The 18,126-nt window shown below is 37.5% G+C and overlaps 1 protein-coding gene across 1 annotated transcript in view; it reads right to left on the reverse strand.

The window, feature by feature from the left end:
• The window catches only part of LOC107081959 (slit homolog 1 protein-like), a 57,852-nt gene that overhangs the window by 29,597 nt on the left and 10,129 nt on the right, over positions 1-18,126 (reverse strand). Inside the window, exons 8-21 of the mRNA XM_015370347.1 lie at positions 17,432-17,503; positions 16,988-17,131; positions 16,749-16,912; positions 15,429-15,452; positions 15,165-15,309; positions 12,849-12,923; positions 12,519-12,662; positions 7,208-7,351; positions 6,961-7,127; positions 6,721-6,859; positions 5,453-5,521; positions 4,093-4,164; positions 2,841-2,912; positions 2,584-2,655 (exon numbers count right to left, since the gene is read on the reverse strand). Coding sequence (XP_015225833.1) covers positions 2,584-2,655; positions 2,841-2,912; positions 4,093-4,164; positions 5,453-5,521; positions 6,721-6,859; positions 6,961-7,127; positions 7,208-7,351; positions 12,519-12,662; positions 12,849-12,923; positions 15,165-15,309; positions 15,429-15,452; positions 16,749-16,912; positions 16,988-17,131; positions 17,432-17,503 — 1,503 coding nt within the window. The remainder of the gene's footprint in view (positions 1-2,583; positions 2,656-2,840; positions 2,913-4,092; positions 4,165-5,452; positions 5,522-6,720; positions 6,860-6,960; positions 7,128-7,207; positions 7,352-12,518; positions 12,663-12,848; positions 12,924-15,164; positions 15,310-15,428; positions 15,453-16,748; positions 16,913-16,987; positions 17,132-17,431; positions 17,504-18,126) is intronic.

Below are 18,126 nucleotides of genomic sequence, written 5' to 3' on the forward strand. Positions count from 1 at the left end.
TTATTCTTTGCTACATTTTACTAAATGTATTTTCTAGCTCAAAAAGTTGAGACACGTTTTTATTTTTTACTTTAGCAAATATCTATTCCTACACAATGAAGGAAATTATACATGCACTAAATATGTTAACGTTTTCTCTTTTTTGCGGTGTGAAAATAATTGTCGTGGTGGGGATGGGGGGGGGGGGTTACAGCCTCCTGTTTGGATCAAAACGACCCCTTCATCTTCCCTGACACGTCTGCAGGAACGTTACCGATTTCCAGGGAAGGTTAATTAACTTAACCACCTGAAATGGACCTCAGCAGCTCTCCCACAGACCAGATCCAATCACACCCTAACTGTTCACCTGACACTTTGTGGAGACCTGTGCATTTATGCCAGGAGTTTAACGTCGGGCTTCCTCCACAGTCATTTTGTTTGCTTGTGCAGTTTTTGCATCTGCAGTTAAATTTCTATAAATATATAAACATAGTTATTTGCAAATGAACATCTGGCCCAGATTGCAGGTGCCTGAATGTTTTTGTTGCCTTACTTTTTATTGCCAATAAAGAGAGTGTGATCAATCGAACCTATTTTGGATCAGATTATTATTCCTCCTTTTCACCTGATGTCTAAGCCACTGCTGGTGTCACTGAAAGACTTAAATGTCAGAGAAATTGTTAATTTCTTGGATTGCAATTTTTTTAATTTCTTAGTCCAAGCAAGAGTTTTGCTAAAAAAAAATCTTACTCTTCATTAAAAGCTGTTTGGGACGAAAACTGCGACTATGATCTCCAGACTTAAAGAGACATTTTTAAGTTTTTTACTGAAAAAATGTCTTTAAAATATCCTTTTTGTCAGAGTCTTGGTTTGTTAGTTCCTGTTTTTCTTGGTTTTCCATTTGTTGTCCTCTGCTGCCCTCTTGTGTCCTCTTTCCCTTGCTCTGTTTTCTGTTCTGCCTTCACCCGTTTTCAATCCCCTCGTTAGCTCTCTCTTTGTCTCTGTCCCCTTTAAAAGCCCTCCCTCTTCAGTTCCTGTTTGCTGGATCCTCGTCTAACTTCTTCCTGCCTTCCTCGTCTCTCTCTGCTCTTAGAGTTTTGGTTTACCCCTGATGTCTCCTTGGTTCTGGTACGTTTGTTATTTTCTGTTGGATTTTGATTCCTGCCCCTGTTCCTGTGAACCTTAATAAACCCACTTTAATTCACCTCTGCCAACTGGTCTCTGCATTTGGGTCCTCCAACAAACACCGCCTCATGACACTTTTTATTTGACCCTTTAAAGCTAAAACATCATTTGATGAACAGAATGACACCTGAGTAGCTCAGCGCCGATGCATCAAAAAGCCTGTAGCCCGTTTTAGCTGAATGTGCTTTGTTGCGAAGTTCCTGCGCTGTTTCCGTAAATGTGATGTCATATCTATTCCTGTTAAAAAAAAAAAAACTACAGGACCTCAAACCAGCCAAAACTGGACATGGGCCCTCGATCCGTGGTTATGATAAAAAACAGAAACTATTTAATAAATAGTGTGTGCTCTATAGAGGGAATTATGCTGTATTATTGTCTCAGGCAAAGATCCATTCTATAAATGAAAGTTTGGAAAAAAATCACATTTTTGGAAATTTAGAAATGAAACTGTGATCAACCATAATGTTTTAAGAATAACTGCTGTTTTATTAGTTTTTTTATTTTTTTTTTGTCACATTTTTTTAAAATAACTTTTAATATATCCTATTAAAAGAAAATAACCCAAACTTTGTTTGTTTTTTTCAAATTAAATGTTCATATTTTTTTTTTTTATATATATAATTTTTTTTTGTTAGTTTTACAGGGATATATGCATTTTCAGATTATATCTTTCACATTTGCTTTTTTTTATTTTTTTTACAGATTATATATTTTTGATGTTCTTTTTTCTTTAACATTTCTGTTTAACAAATAGGGTCTTTTGAATTGCATTCCTAGTCAAATTGTATTTTCCAGATCACCTCTCTTCACTTCTGAGGGTGGGCTTTCCTCTGGCATTAGGAGCATTTCTATTGGTCGGTTGGATGTTAGGAGCAACATTTTATTGGTAAAGAGCAATAATTTAGTATTTAATAATTTAGTTTCACTTAAAGTGAAAAAATAAATTCACTTAAAGTGAAGAGAATGGGATGTGTTAAATACAATTTGTAAAACAAATGAAAAAAATTAAATAAAGAAACAGAAAATCTAAAAATGAATCAATAAAAATGAAAAAAATAAAATTAAAATAAATGCTATATATGTGTGTGTGTGTGTGGGTGTGTGTAAATAAAAAAAACATGGAAGTTACTCTCAAAACTCTTTTTTTAAATTAAAAGATTTTTAAAGTTGCTGAATAGCTTTTTTTCAAATCTCCATTTACAAAACATTTTCTTTGCTTGCAATGAAAGTGGAACCAAATTCCCTTCCTAGTGCTAATATTAGTGCAAAAAAATGTGCATCAAAGTGGCCATCAGAAAACCTTTGAAGTTATACCGTTTGTGCAATGAAGACCGGCCAAAGATCTCCATTTCTCTACACTCCAACCCTGTGAGATTATGTTTTTTACACGACGATGTATTTAACATGTGTAGTACTTACAGGTGAGACAGAGAGGCCAGGTCACCGAAGATTCCCTCCTGCAGCTCAGAGATGTCGTTGCCATGGAGAGAACTGTGAGACAGAAACGGTTAGAGGCCAGAAACGGTTTAGAACATTCAAAGTGAACCCTCGCTGAGCTCAGGGACTATTACAGCCGCAGAGGCTCAGTCAGCTTAAAGGAAGGAACAAATGATAGCTTGGAATAAAGTAAAGGGACTGCATACTAATGGTGTGTGTGTGTGTGTGTGTGTGCTCACAGCAGTCTCAGGGAGCGCAAGCCGGCCAGCGCCAGAGGAGGGATACACTGTAATGAGTTGTAACTGAGGATCCTGCGAAAACAAAGCAAATTTAAGGATAAACAAAACAATTAAACAGCCAATATCCGGGTCTAAATGTAGGAACTCTGCCCTGAACAACTGAATTCTGTTTCAAGCTTTCTTTCCTCATTTCTATCTGAATCGAGTCCAGCTAACTGCAGTAACTCTGAGATAGTTTAAAGATGCAACAAGTCATTCATTTTTCATTTCATTCAGTTCATTTCCATGTGACTGAAGGGGCCACTTTATCTGCTTAAGTATAAAAAAACCATAAGAATGTCCAGAGGGAGACTGGTAGATTTCAGCTTGTTGTAAAAAGTACTTATCAACTCAAAAACAAAAGCTGTTCTTTATTTCAATCAAACTTAGATCTTAATAAACATTTTAAAGTTTTATTTTCTGGTTTGTATTTTTTCAAACTTCCTTTTATAAAACCTGCTTTTAGCTTTTAAAAATAACGGGAAACAATTCACTACATACTGGGAATGTATGCTGAAGGAATGCAGCAGTTCTTTTAGGACAAGAGACCCCAAGTTAAAGCAAAGTATTTGGGCAGAAAGAAGCTAGAAAACCTTTGATTATCCAGTTTAAAATCAGATCTAACAACTACTAAGGAGAGGTGTGTAAACTTTAGAACTTAAAGTTATAGTGGAGGATGTTCTTTAGCCGGTGGATCATCAAAATAAGTGGTCCTCCCAATTGTCAATCATTCAGGTGATATGTTTAAATAAGGTCGTCCTGCATGCTCGTCCCCATTTTCACTTACCTGTGTTGAGTCTGACATAGTGGAAAAATTGCAAATCTTTTTTTGGGAAAGTGAGCTTGTATGAGTGATGCAAACAGCAACTTTTAAACAGAGCGTGCACGAGGAGAAATTGGGCTTGTGCACGCTCTCACACGCGTTTATTAGGTGTTCCCTCGTGGTAGCGGGTTGTGCACCTGCATTTTTTTTCTTTTTGGAGAGGGCGGGTCTTTTCTAAACTCTGCGAAAATCCTCCACTACCTTTAAAGAAAACTGAAACACTTTTAAAGCTGCAGCTTAAACTTTCAGACCCATGAAAATCCTTCAGATTTTACCTTCAGCACCTATTTTCTGATTCTACTTTGGACTAAAATGTCATCAGTCATGAATCTCCTTTAATTCACTGTAATAAAATAATAAAACTTATAGAAAATTTGTGTGAATACTCACAGGGTGGTGAGTTGGCTCATATTGGCGAAGGAGTCATTGGACAGGGAGCTAATTTTATTGTTGCTCAGGTCTCTGCAGGGGTAAAGGTCAGGAGGAATCAATACACATTAATGCTTTATGCTTGTCTCACAAAAAAATGCAGGAACAACAAACCCAAACAATAACATAACAAGTTACACAATGTTTAATTTGTTATCCTTTTTTTCCCCCTCTGGAATCATAGGCTGACTTTCAGTTCAAAAATACCTCCTTGATCCCGAAGAGAAATTAAATAAAACATTTTTGAAAGCTCCAGATTTTTGACTCTTTCTCTGTTCAATTCACATGAGGGATTCTGCTTGATGTTTTGACTCCTTTCTCTTAATCCAGACCTCAGCCAACAGCTCCATCTACTGGCCGTTTGTAGAGTGTGGAAGGCTGTCCACATCCTCTATCAAACATCACCGTTAAACCACTGATCTCCTGATTAAACCTATAACTGTCTGCTTCCATGTGAAGGCATATTCATCCTTTACATGCTTAAAGGCTAAAATTATGATCAAAATTTAAAAAAGTGAGTAAAATGTCATATGAGAACTGGTAGTAAAAAAAGAAAAGAGCTGCTTTTCACCCTTTGCCACCCTAAAAGCAGCATAAATGTATAGCTACTTTTTTCATAATTCTGCTTCATTCTATCTCTATTCTACCACTCTACAGAATCTATTAGTTCAATCTCTAACGTTCTGCTCTCTCTGCCTTTTTTCATAGTAGCTTAATCTTGTCTGTTCCTGTTTGGCTGTGACTCCATCCTGGAGAGAAATATCAGCTGTGCTGCTGCCATCAACACCTTAGATTATATATGTTAGAGATCAGCCTGTTTTTTCAGTGTAATTCTGTTTCTCTGACTGTGACGGGCTGGATGTGCTCTCTTCATCCTCTGACATGTGAGCTGGCTCGGAGCTCATCTGCCTGGCTGTGTGTTTCCTGGACGGGGCCGCCTTTTACAGCTGCTTTTTGTATTTCTGCTTCTGTCTCCTTGAACCCCAGTCGGCCTCGGCAGATGGCCGCTCACACTGAGCCTGGTTCTGCTGGAGGTTTCTTCCTGTTAAAAGGGAGTTTTTCCTCTCCACTGTCGCTACAAGCATGCTTAGTGTGAGGGATTGTATTTGAGTCAATGAGTCGATGCAATCAACTGGTTTTCCTTAGATAGAACATTTTTAAATCAATTTGACTGGATGATCTGGTGAACTGTAAAGTGCTTCGAGATGACGTGTTGTGAATTGGCGCTATAGAAATAAACTGAATTGATTTGAATAGAGTAAAATATAAATCTGTATTATCATTGGTACAGTGGATGTAAAACTTGTTTAGCGTTTCTTACACAAGCTGCAGGTACTTGAAGGTGGCTAACTCCTTAGGAACACTGGTGAACTGGTTTCCATCCAGGTACCTAACAAGAGAAGGCATAGAAACACATAAAAACCTGCTCACATCGATATGCTGGACAGAGAAATTATGACAGCAATGATTAAAGGTGTTCAATCAGTGACTCTAAGCATGAATTAAAACTTAATAAGTTTTAAAAGTTGTCCTAAAACCACCTGAACCAACTTCATCTGTAGTGCCTTCATGAAATACAGTATTACACTGAAATAGTTTTTTTTTTTTAAAGTACAGGTTTCTTAAAATAATGAATATAATGAACATATGAAGCTGTTAAATGAGATTATCTGCCAATAGAATCCGTTTTATTGGGCTTATTAATTAGATGTCGTGCACTTGAAATAATATCATGTAGTTTATATTTCATTTTTGAAGTGTGCATGTTCTATTTTTTTGTTTGCTGTTTTTGTTCAACACTGGAAAAACTGATCATAAGGTAGGTAAAATGAATACTTAAAATAGGTGTATTTGTCCAGGAAAAAAAATATGATCAGTCAATGAATGAGTATTTTTGCTGATAGAATAAGGTAATTAGATTACAGAAACCTAAAATTGGTAAATTTACTTATTGAACAGCTTAAAACAAGGTAGTATATATTTATCTTAAGAGAAATTGACCAAATTATCCTTGATTTTGTAGCAGTGTGCATTTCCTTTTCTTGTTTTTGTTCAACATTGTAAAAACTGATCGGAAGCTTAGTAAAAAAATTATTAAAATAATTGTATTTAACCTTAATTTGAAAAGGTTTAAAAGATAACCTGCCAATAGAATGAATATGTTTGCCTTAAGATGAGATAATTAGATAAAATGCTCTTGAAGTAAGAAAATGATTCTTATTTTAAACAAAAATCGTGTTATACCATTAGTAAATTTGCTTACTCAGGAGCTTAAAACAAGCAAGGCAAGTTTTTTATATAGCCCAATTTAGTAGTATTTTGCATGAATTAAACAGTAACATTCAAGATACCTAAAAGCAGTTTAAAAGAAAATAAAGATAAAACATAATAAAAGCAGATAGTATAACAAAATGTTTTTTAAATTCCACTGGAAGGAGAGTTTTTGCCATTAAAATACAGCAATTAGATAATAATAATTTAAATGTGGTTGTTAAATGAATAAAACAAGCAAGAATGAACTTATCTCAAGAGAAATTGACCCACTTCTAGTTTATTTTTGTAGTGTAAAGCCTGAATGCTTTCACTCACAGCTCGGTGATGTTGCGGGGAAGTCCTCTGGGCAGAGCCTGCAGGTGTTTGTTGCTGCAGCGAACGACCGTGTCCATGCAGGAACACTGACTGGGACACTGCGGCCCTGCAACGCAGCGCCGGTCATCCAGCCCTGAACCTGCGCACATGCATCAGAAGGCATGAGTACACTTTGGGGGCTCTTTGATTGCATATTATTGTTATTATTCCTCTCCATATTCCAGACTTGGGGAATCGTACCATCCTCGCAGCGGAAATCAGGCACAGCTACATCCTGCAGAGGAATCCCTCGAAGAAAAGAGGGGCTCTGACACCGAGGATTCCCCGTAACGATCCGACGACTTCTGAGCCACGCCCCGAACCAGGACAGGTGGCAATCACAGTTGAAGGGATTGGCCAAGAGGTTTCTGATGCACAACAGAGGAACTATCAGGGATTCATATCAAGATCAAAAACCTGCTCTGGATAACATGCCTGGCTCACTAACAGAGTGGACAGGTTGGGCAGCGTGTCAAAGGCCCCAGGCAGGATGGTAGTGAGCTGGTTGTCGTAGAGGGAGAGCAGCCGGACGTTGGACAGCCCTGTGAAGCTGCTGTTATGGATGCAGCTAATCCTGTTGTTCCTCAGCATCCTAACAAACAGAAACACACAAATAACATGAATGCCTTTGTTCACATGATTTCAAACACAGTTACATTGTTTTCTGTAATGGGTATACATTTTTACCTTTCATATAAGGCAGGGCAAAGTTTATGTAGCACATCTTAGCAATGTCACAGTCTTGATTTTGTTATGTTTCTTTTGAGCATGCACTTTTACTTTGCTAGTTTTTCTAGTTTTAGTTGTTTAATTCTTATTTTGTTGTGTTTTCTGGTTATCTTCAGTTTCCAGGTTTTTATTTGTTGGCCTCTGCTGCCCTCTTGTGTTCTCCTTTTTCCCTAGCTCCTTTCCTGTTCTGCTCTGTTCACACCTGCTCCCAATCTGCTCATTAGTCCTCTCTTTGTTTCAGTCTCCCATAAATACTCTCTCTGTGCAGCTCTTCAGTGCTGGTTCCTCGTCAAACTTCTTCCAACTCTGTCTTTCTGAGTCTTCCTCCTCGTGATGGTTTTCCCTCAGATGTCTCCTTGGTTTCTGGTTTGTTTGACTTTGTTTTCATTTTTTGATTTTTGGATTCCTGCCTCAGTTGTTTGAAAACACTTCATTATATCTACAAGAAACTCCCCCGCCTCCCTTGCTCTGCATTTGGGTCCACAAACCACAATCAAATCCTGACAAGCAAGACAATTTAAAGTGATGAACATAATGGTAATTGGGTAATTATGAGTTGGACAACAAACTTAACTAATAATGTTTAGATCTAACTGTCAAAGAACACATTATAAAATATGTTTTCAATCTCGATTTAAAGCAACTGAGGGTTTCAATTCTTTTACAGATTTCTGGGAGTTTATTCTAGATTAGTGGAGCATTAGAACTAAAAGCTAATTCTCCATATTTGGTTCTGGTTTTGCAGAGTAGATGAGATCCAGTAGATCTCAGACAACAATCAGCAATGTAATTTGGAGCAAAGCTATTCAGTGATTAATAGACTAACAGAAGTATTTTTAACGTCTATTCTCTGAGATACAGGGAGCCAGCGAAGGACTGTAGAACTGGACTGATGTTCTCCACTTTAGTTCTAGTGAGGATGCAGGCAGCAGCATTCTGGATCAGCTGCAGGGATCAATGTTACTGAAGATGAACGAAGCAATAATTAATTTTTCAAGGTCCTGCTGAGAGATTAGTGCTTCGATCCTGGAGATGTTCTTCAGGTGATAGAAGGTCGACTTTGTCTCTGTCTTTATGAGCCTCTGAAGGATTCAGGTCTGAGTCCATCACTGTAGATTTAGAGCCAGATGGCTATTTTCTAGCTGGATTAATGGAAGCTGGGCACTAACTTTGAAACGTTTAATTTTTTTCCTCTCTGCATTTACCCAGTGCTTGAGCAGGTTCATAGTCACCTGGTGACATGCTAATTGACAGCTGAGTTTGGTCTGAAACTGTAGAATAAAAATGTAAATCAACAATCTATTTGTAAGGTATACAGAGTGAATATTACAGAGCAATACAGCAAGCATGGGAGAAATGAAGTGCAGCAGTTTTCTAGCCTCGTGAGACCATCCTGATCTCGCAAGCTTTCAAGATTTCACTCGCTAATCAGTCTGGAGACTCTCCGTTAAAGAAAATTTGGAGCTGTTCACCAAACGAACGTCCAATCAGCGTAGGCTTTGAGGCGGGTTGAGATGTGACGCAACGAGAAGCGCGACAGTTCAGTCTAAAGAACATAGCGGCTTCAGCCGATGAAACTAGCGTTAGCGTGGCTATCGAGCAAGTTTTATCGGAATTACAGAGTATTTCTTCACTGAAAGAAGAGCAAAACACTGCTCTGGAGGCTTTTCTCAGAGGAAAAGATGTTTTTGTTCTGCTCCCGACTGGTTTCGGCATGAGTAGCCTGGCTTGTGGTTGTGTTTTCGTCATCGCTCTGTTAGTACGTCATATGCTTCGTTGATCTGATTGGTTTATTTGGCCCGTCTATCACCAACATAGGCCAATCAGCTAACCAGTATTTTCGCCCCTTCCCAAAATTACTTAAACGGAAGGTTTCCAGATGGATATGCGGAGCAAATCCATCTGGCGGAGTCAGGTTAGCAGTTTTCATGAGCTGCTCGTCTCTGACCCGTCTGAAGGATTCAAAAGACAGTATGAGAGACACTGTTATAATTTGCTTCATTGCCTGTTTTTCCTTTCTTGGACATTTCCTGAAGTTTCGACCCAAAGCAGAAAACCATAAGAGCTGAAGCTGCCATAAGGACAAACTTAGATTTGCTTCATATTCATACTTTCTCTATTTCATTTGTTTCACTTGTAATGCATAAACTTTATTGATAGAACTAAAATGAAATATTGTGATATTCAACCGGCTGCAGGCGGTGCTGCAGCTCCAGCTGAGGAGCAAGTTTCTAAATGATGCCTCAGACTGGAAGCTCCTGTTGATGCCAAATAATAAAGGTCGGTTAGGAGGACATGCAAGGCTTATAAACACTTGGGTTTTTAAAAACATATCTCTTCTTGTGTGTTTTGTTTTTGAATAAGCTGCATCTATATTTTCCCAAGGACTATACATTCTCTCTCGGCGGGGTTGTGCATCTCTGGCCTGCGGCTAACATGATACATATCTTAACTACCAGGCAACACATGATAAATATTTATAGAGCAAAATTCAATGAAGCGCCTCTCAGACACAGCCAAGGCCTGTTTAAATGATTAATCTTGTGGAGGTGTTTTCGCCCCTTACACTTTATTCTTAATCTCACACCTACTGGTTTATATATATATATAAAAAAAAACAACATAAAAGCAAAAAAACAAAAACAAGGTGCCAGTTTAAGTTTTTACTATGCTAAATCTAAAGAATTGGGCTTTGACTAGGCCAAGCTGAAACCGCTTTTAGTCTCTTTAACCTCTCATACATAAGTCCATCTGATTGTGTTTTTAATCCTTGTCTTGAGGCTTTTTCCAGGGTATAAAGTCACAAGCTGATGGATGGACTTTATTTTGCATGATTTTCTGCTAGAGAACAGCATTTGTGGTCGTGACGTCCAAACCTGTTTGGTTCTGCCCGTTAACATGAGCAGATTGTTGTTCTACACACAGTTTACAGTTTGTAAAAGAAAAATGAGGTTCAAAGCCGTGAACAAGGAGGAAATAATCATATATAAATAAAATCCATGATGATAATAACTAATAACAGTTTTAGTGAATCTTGTAGCCTATCTAAAAGCACTACAAACAAAATAAAAAAACAACACAAAAAACATAAACTGCGCTTTATGGGGAAAAAAAATCCCTGTTCTGAAGAGATGCCCCGCCCAATTTCTAATCTATACCAAAAGCCTGGCGTGAAACTTATCCTAATCCTAACATTTACAGGTTCATACCTAACCCTAACCCCAACCTAAACTCGGTCCACACCGTAGTCCTAAATGTGACCACTGACCCAAAAACAGCAATTCCCCCCATGGGGTCCAGGTGTCAAGCCCCACAAGGAGCAGCTGGTCCTGCTATTTTACCAGGAAATGGGCCCCACAATGCATCAAACACACAGAAACCACCCCATGTCTCTTTGCTGGTTCTGTTGATTTTCTGTTTTTAAATAAACAAGCCGCTATATTTAAGTTCAGTCACTGTTTTTACATTTAGTTTAACTGTATAAAGGTTGTCTGCTGCATCTGCAGCGGCATGAACACGTTTTTCCCTTTATCATTATTCTACATTAGTTATTTCTGATAATGTTTACATTCACACACACAATCTTTCACATTGTAAAATGGTTTAAACACATTCAAATAGTTCTAAATTAGTTGTAAGCTAATCAGACCTTAATCCAAACTCTTGTTAGGTTTATGCTTTATGCATCATGTGCATTGTTACTTTGCTAGCCGGATTAGACAGAGTAGAAGGCCTTCCTTTACATTGTGGATGTCACTGTGTGTACGGAGGTCATCTAATCAGGACAGCCTTCATGTCTTTAAACATACACAGGATATGGGAACATCTTGGAGCCGGTCTGATAGAGGAGAGCTATCTGTAATTCTGAAGCATAGAAGCAAGCTGCATGAAGTTCAAGACATGGATGGCGTGTCAGTTTCTGATACGGACAGCCAAGCATCCACCTGGTGCAACACATAGACCCATGAGCTATAAGAAGCAGGAGATGGGCTTGTTTGGGGCTCAATCTTTGTCGGACGCTCGCGGACGTGATTTTTGAGCCCACAGCTGTGCAAGCTCCAAGCATTTTCTCTGTCCTGTAACGACCTGATCTGGAATAAACTCTGTTACTTTTTTACTCCTGTTTTATAGTCCTTTTTTATATGGTTTTACCCAGTTTGAGTTAAGAGTAGTAAATAACTTGCTCCCAGGAAAAGAACCATGAGGAAGCCCCGAGGCGCAACGGCTTTTTAGGGGACATAACTTCCTCATTTAGCACTCTTCAAGATAAATGTTGGTTTTCAAACAAAATTAAGTCAAAAACGTGATTTCATTGCATCATTTTATTTGTTATCATTTAAAACCATTTATTTTCTTTTCCATGTGTACATAATGTCTATTTACTTTAGTTGAGTTTCACTAGTTTGCTTAAGACTTTTTAACTAAAATAAGTTTGACTTAGAGTTGAATGATTTTTGTTAATAAATTCTTACATTTTGAATAGAAGTTGTTGTGATCTTATCTGTGAGAGACCATTAGGCATCAGTCTGTCGTTCCAATTTGCACTTGATTAAATATGAAGACAGATTTTTTTGAGGATTGACCATAATAATAAACATTATGAACATCTGATAAGGCCCCAAAATAGTCAAAGATTTCATGTGAAATGAATTTAAATCTTCATTCACAACTCAGCTTCGCTGTTTACCTTTGAGTTAATGATAAAACTGAACGCACTGTTTATTAAATAATGGATTCGATTTTGTCAGTGAAATCTCCTGTAAATAGTTTATCTCTATGTTTCAAACTAAAAACTGTGTCTGTATCAGTGACATTTAATACATCTTCTCTTCCCTGATTTTTTTTAAAGAACAAATTAAACGCTTCACCACAAGAACAAAACTTTTCTTTTAAAGTTTCATTTCGTTGGACTGTTTTCCTCTCCATAAGCTCCTGATCTGAGAACCCAGATTGAACTAGAAATGAAAACATGAGATGTTTTTGCCAGTATTTGGAGCATTTCATGCGCAGACGCAGGCGGTTAAACTCACAGCATGCGCAGGCCCTCCATGCCTTTAAACATGCTCCCTCGCACGGACTCCAGGTGGTTGGCTGTGAGGTGAAGCTCCACCACAGAAGAGGCACCTTCAAACGCACCATCCTCAATCTCTGAAATCTTATTGTTGCTCAAGTTACTGAAAATAAAAAGCAGAGAAAGATAAAACAGACTTGTTCTGTTTGCGGCTCATTTTTCTTATTTTCCCTAATCTTTTTTTATAGCTAAATGTGATCCAACATGATAAATAAATGAAAACTTAACTTACTAACATGAATCATGACTCTTTTCTTTTTATTATGGCACATTTGTTAAAGTAACTTACATTTTCTTGAGTTGTGATAGACCCTTGAAGGCCCCGGTGGCCTCCAGCATGGACAGGTCATTGTTGTTAAGTCGCCTAGAGCAAACGATGCAGATAAAAATAGAAAAGCAAAAAAAAAAATATGTCATTACTATAAATGTTTGGCACTGAATTTATACATTATGCAAATAATATTATATGCTTCTTAATGCATCTAAAATGTTTTATCACTATGGAGAATAAAACTAGACTGTTTTTTGTGGGGTTAAATAGCTGTAAAAAAAAAAAGGATGCATATATGTCTAAAATTGTAAATTAAGTCAATAAACGTGAATGAATTTAGGATTTGCATTTGCATCTTGTTGTTAAAACAAACATTAATGCAATATCAGATGTTTTATCTCTGAGATTACAAGTTTGGAAGTTGTGATAGAAGTTAAAAGATAAAAGTTTTCAAAAATATAAATAATAATGACAGTTTTATGAGTATGAATCACAAACCTATGTATTCAATTCACAAATTTATGAGTATTAAACACAAATTTTATATACATTCAATTTAAAAATGTACCAGTAATACATGTTTATGAGTAAAAATCAACTACCCTAGATAAAGTCTTCACACTTTTCACCAGTTGGTGTCAGTAATGCACCTGTAGGCTGTTTGCTAACAGCCATTAAAGTAGAAAAGAAGGTTTTGGAAGCCTTTTTCTTTTCAAATACAAATCTTAAATTAATTCATATTTATGCCTTACAATTTCCAATACAGATGCCTACATAAACGTTTTTTAGTAATATATTTTTTTAAGGTTTCAAATATAAAGAGGTTTGCTGCCGTTTTTTATTCTATCCTCTCTAAAAATAACTGCTGGATCTTACAACTTTTCTGCTCTGGACATACATTTCTTTATGGCACTGAGATCTTTGTGATGCTGATTATAAACACGTGATTCACATGTTCTATTACACATGCGCTACACATGCTTATTTCCCACAGTCTATTTTAGACATCAAATAAATCTGCTATATTTTGTCCTGCTGATGCTCATTCATACAGTAGCAGCGATTCAAAATGGCCCTTTCCCAGTCAAATACCAGCAGAACGGCAGCCCACTTCCCTGCAATTCTCAGCAGAATCTCCTCCAACATGTTTGCATATTTTTTTACTGTGACTCCACCGTTTCTGTGAATTCCTGCGTCCGACCAGGATATTGGAGTCCCTCTATAAATCCTAATGTCCATAAATCATAAGAGAAGGAATTTTGTGAATGGCTACTTCTGTATATATAAAGTAAAAGCAGATAGGGAGCGATGTCGAGCCCCCATAACCACGGTGGTTAACAGGTAAACGCTGCTGCTTGCTCTTTTCTATGAGTATAAGTGTGGAAGCAACAACCGATTCTTCTATTTGTTCACCTAAAATTGAAGATTATTTCTTAAATCTATAGGATTATTTTTCCATATTTAATTTTAATATACTATAGAGAGGCTGAGGTATGAAGCAGAAAGATCTGGTTTAAAAAGCAGCAGAAAGGGAATCTATTCTTCTGAACCAGAGAGATTTACCAAAACGACCGGCTGTGGGGTGTAATTTTTTATTTTTAAAATGCTAAAACCTTCAGATTAACATAATAGATATTTAACAAGGAGTCATTAAATATCTGCTGGAAGCTGATTACTTACATTAAAAGTCAAGACCTCATTAAAAGCTTCTGAACATCAACAACCAGAGGGATCAAAGCAACCAGCTTTAATGTGCTACATTAAAGATACTTTTTCTAGCATTTGTGAGCTCATGCATGTAATTTATTTTAAAAAAATCTCTTATCAACTATTTTACAAACTGATGATTTTATTAGGGCTGTTCAGTGGTGCAGTGGGTAGCACTGTCGCCTTGCGGCAAGAAGATTCGGGTTGAATTCCCAGCCCGGCTCTTTCTGCATGGGGTTTGCATGTTCTCCCTGAGCATGGGTGGGTTCTCTCCGGGTACTCCTGCTTCCTCCCACAGTCCAAAAACATGACTGTTAGGTTAATTGGTTTCTGTAAATTGTTTTTAGGTGTGTGTGTGACTGGTTGTTTGTCTCTGTGTTGCCCTGCAATGGACAGGCGACCTGTCCAGGATGCACCCCGCCTCTCTCCTGTAGAAAGCTAGAGCATCCCTCCCGACCCCGCTTGCGATAAGCATGACAGAAAATGGATGGATAATTTCAATAATTCTGATTAAAATGTGAAATAGTGATGGAAAAGGTAGAGAAATTTGTGAAAGTTACAAGTAAAGCGTGACATTTCTGCAACAGGTATATTATCTGTGTGTTTTTGCACATGTTTGTGTCTCACAGCTCTTCAGTGTTCGGCGGCAGGTGCTCTGGGAACTTGGTGAGTCGTAGATTGGAGCAGTCGACCACATTGGCCTCACAGCGACATTTAGCAGGACACACAGGTTTACTGTTACATTCGTGGCTCAGGCGTCGGTCTTCAGCACCTCCATACAAACACACACACAGAGATTGGATGAAAAGCCAGCCGTAGAAATCTTCTAAAAAAATGTCTAATTGTTTCTGTGAATGTGAAAATAATGGCTCTAAATGCAGACATATTTACCTGGGATGTGGTACTGTTCCTTGGCTGTAAGGAAAAGCAATCAGAGACGAGTTTGTCAGTGAGAATTACACTCGAATAAAAGGTGTACAGAAATATTTAATAACAAACATCCAGCAGGAGAAAAAACAAGGTTTGATCGTCCTTTTTTCAGGCCTTGCAGCTTTTTAAGGTTGTGTGAGAACAGCCTGATATTAACCTCTGCTTCTTTGGGTTTATGCAGGCCGATGTCACAAAGTGGGAGATGAAACTTACCCAGATCCTTTACTTACAGCTGTCCAAATCTCAATAAAATCTTTCCCAATTTGCTATCTTTTTTTTTTATTTGCTTATCTTATAGACAAACTTTATAACACTCTTAAATCTAGACTGTTATTAAAAACAGAACAAACACAAACAGTCCCATACTGTAGGGTTAAAGATTCAGAAAGTCTCTTGAAATAAATCCGCAGGCATTTCAAAGCAAATATTTGAAATATAAAAAAAATCGAAATCTAAATTAGTCATTTTTCTCAAATTAAGTGCATTTGTTCTTGAATTGAGGAGGTAAGTGAGACACTTTGCCAATGGAAGAAGACAATTTACATTTAAAATAAGAAAAAAAAAACAATTACATTGTCTCATTTCAAGTGTATATTATCTGATTATCTTGTTTTAGGAGTAAAAATATTCATTCCATTGGCAGATCATCTTATTTACCTGCTCAAATTAAGGGTAAATACACTTAATTTAAGTCATTTTTTGCTTGTTTCTAGATGTTTTTTGCAGTGGATCTGCTCTTCTTTGGTTTTAGAAAGGTTAAAACGCTAATCTACAGAAAGACAGAGCCTAAAGGAACAGAGAGATTTTAGACCTCTGAGGTTGTTTTTTTCTGAGCTTAAACCAAACCTCCAAACACCGTTCCAGAAGTTTGTAAGTTTGTAGAAGTCTAATCTGTTCAGTTAATTCAGAGGGAAACCTCCCAGCACACTGGACAAATGATCTAGAAGTAAGTAAAAAAATGACTAAATTAAGTGTATTTACCCTTAATTTGAGTAGGTAAATGAGATGGTTTGCCAAGGGAATAAGTATTTTTACTCTTAAAATAAGATAACTAGATAATATGCACTTGAAATAAGACAATGCAACTGTGTTTTCTTATTTTAAGTGTAAATTGTCTTGTTCCATTGGCAAAATGTCTGTTTTACCTCCTCAATCTAAGAACAAATGCACTTATTTTAAGAAAAAAATGACTTATCTAGATTTTGATTTTTCCCAGTGCAGCTGGTGGTTTTTAAGATTCCTGCAGAAACCTGCTTCACATGTAGAAAGACGCAGACGTACCGGAGCATCTGAACTTGTTGCTCTTGATCTGAGCAATGCGTTTGTTGGCAAGGCGGCGAGGGCTGGCACAGCGAGCTCCGCTGGTCTCTATCGGGTTCGAACTCAAGAAGTCAGCCAGCCACTTCACATGACAGTCACAAACAAACGGGTTTTGGGCCAGGTGGCTGAGGAGACGCCACAAAGCGGTGAGGAGAGCAACCGGATCAAACACTGCAGAAGGTGCTTCTTGTTTTACTCACAGGGTCTGGATGCTGTGCAGGGAGCTGAAGGTTCCCTTTGCCAGACTCTGGATCTTGTTGTCGTATAAAGATAGAAGGGCCAAGTTTTCCAGGTCTTTGAATGCTGTGGCACGGACACAGTGGATTTTATTTGCATTCAGCAATCTGCAGAATAAGAAACTGGGATCAGAAATTCTTAGATTCTTTACTTTGATTTCTTTGTTATGCATAAAATAAAGATGATATACGTAAAATCACTTGCATTTGATGCATAAAACATCAGATTTCATCATAACGGACAGTTTTAACAGCAATATTGGAGCGAATGGAAACAGAATAAACTTCATGACTTGGAATTAACACATTAAGATATTTTAAATACTTTTTTTATTTTGCCTCATGTCAACTTTCTATGAGATGGAACGTTGTGATGCGACTCTGATTGATGGGGTATTTTAGACTTACAGCAGCTCAAGAGAAACCAGGCCATCAAAAACTCCACTGGGTAGCTCGGTGATTTTATTACCATACAAAACCCTGCGGAAAAGAAACAGCAGGAGACACTTTATACCTGCTTTTATTGGCTCTTTAATTCCATAAAAGTGCACACAATTTATAACAAAGATACACGTTAGAAAACAAGTCAGAAATAAGGCATAGCACATGATTATGCAACATTCATGATCATTGGTGCCATGATTCCAATTCTCATCTAAAAGTGTATCTTTGAGCTGCAACCGTTCTGCAACACACCAGAGTCAATTACGTCAATTCTGTTCAGTCATGCTGGTTACACAGGATCAGGTATGACTATAAAACAATGATTCATTTCAAGCAGGATGAGGAAAAGTCATATTTTATGCCTATTTCCTCTGTATAAAATGTGGTCAAAATGTGAAATTTGGTTTTAAGAGTGAGTCAATAACAAGTTTGCTCTTAGCCGGGAGAAAAAGGTTTCTGTCAGCCCTATGCTCCTCAGTCCAGATTTCTCACAGATGTAGCTATACTTATATGGTGGCTGTGGGGTGCAAACGGCCTGCAAATACAAGAAGTACTGCAGAGAAAATTATATGACTAACAAAAACAAGACATGCAAAGGACAAATATTCCAAATGATAAATACCGTACTTGCAGAAAATAATAAGCAGCAAAGTGCAAAT

The sequence above is a fragment of the Cyprinodon variegatus genome, unplaced genomic scaffold, assembly GCF_000732505.1.
Source record: "Cyprinodon variegatus isolate N-32 unplaced genomic scaffold, C_variegatus-1.0 Scaffold45, whole genome shotgun sequence".
NCBI classification, from domain to species: Eukaryota; Metazoa; Chordata; class Actinopteri; order Cyprinodontiformes; family Cyprinodontidae; genus Cyprinodon; species Cyprinodon variegatus.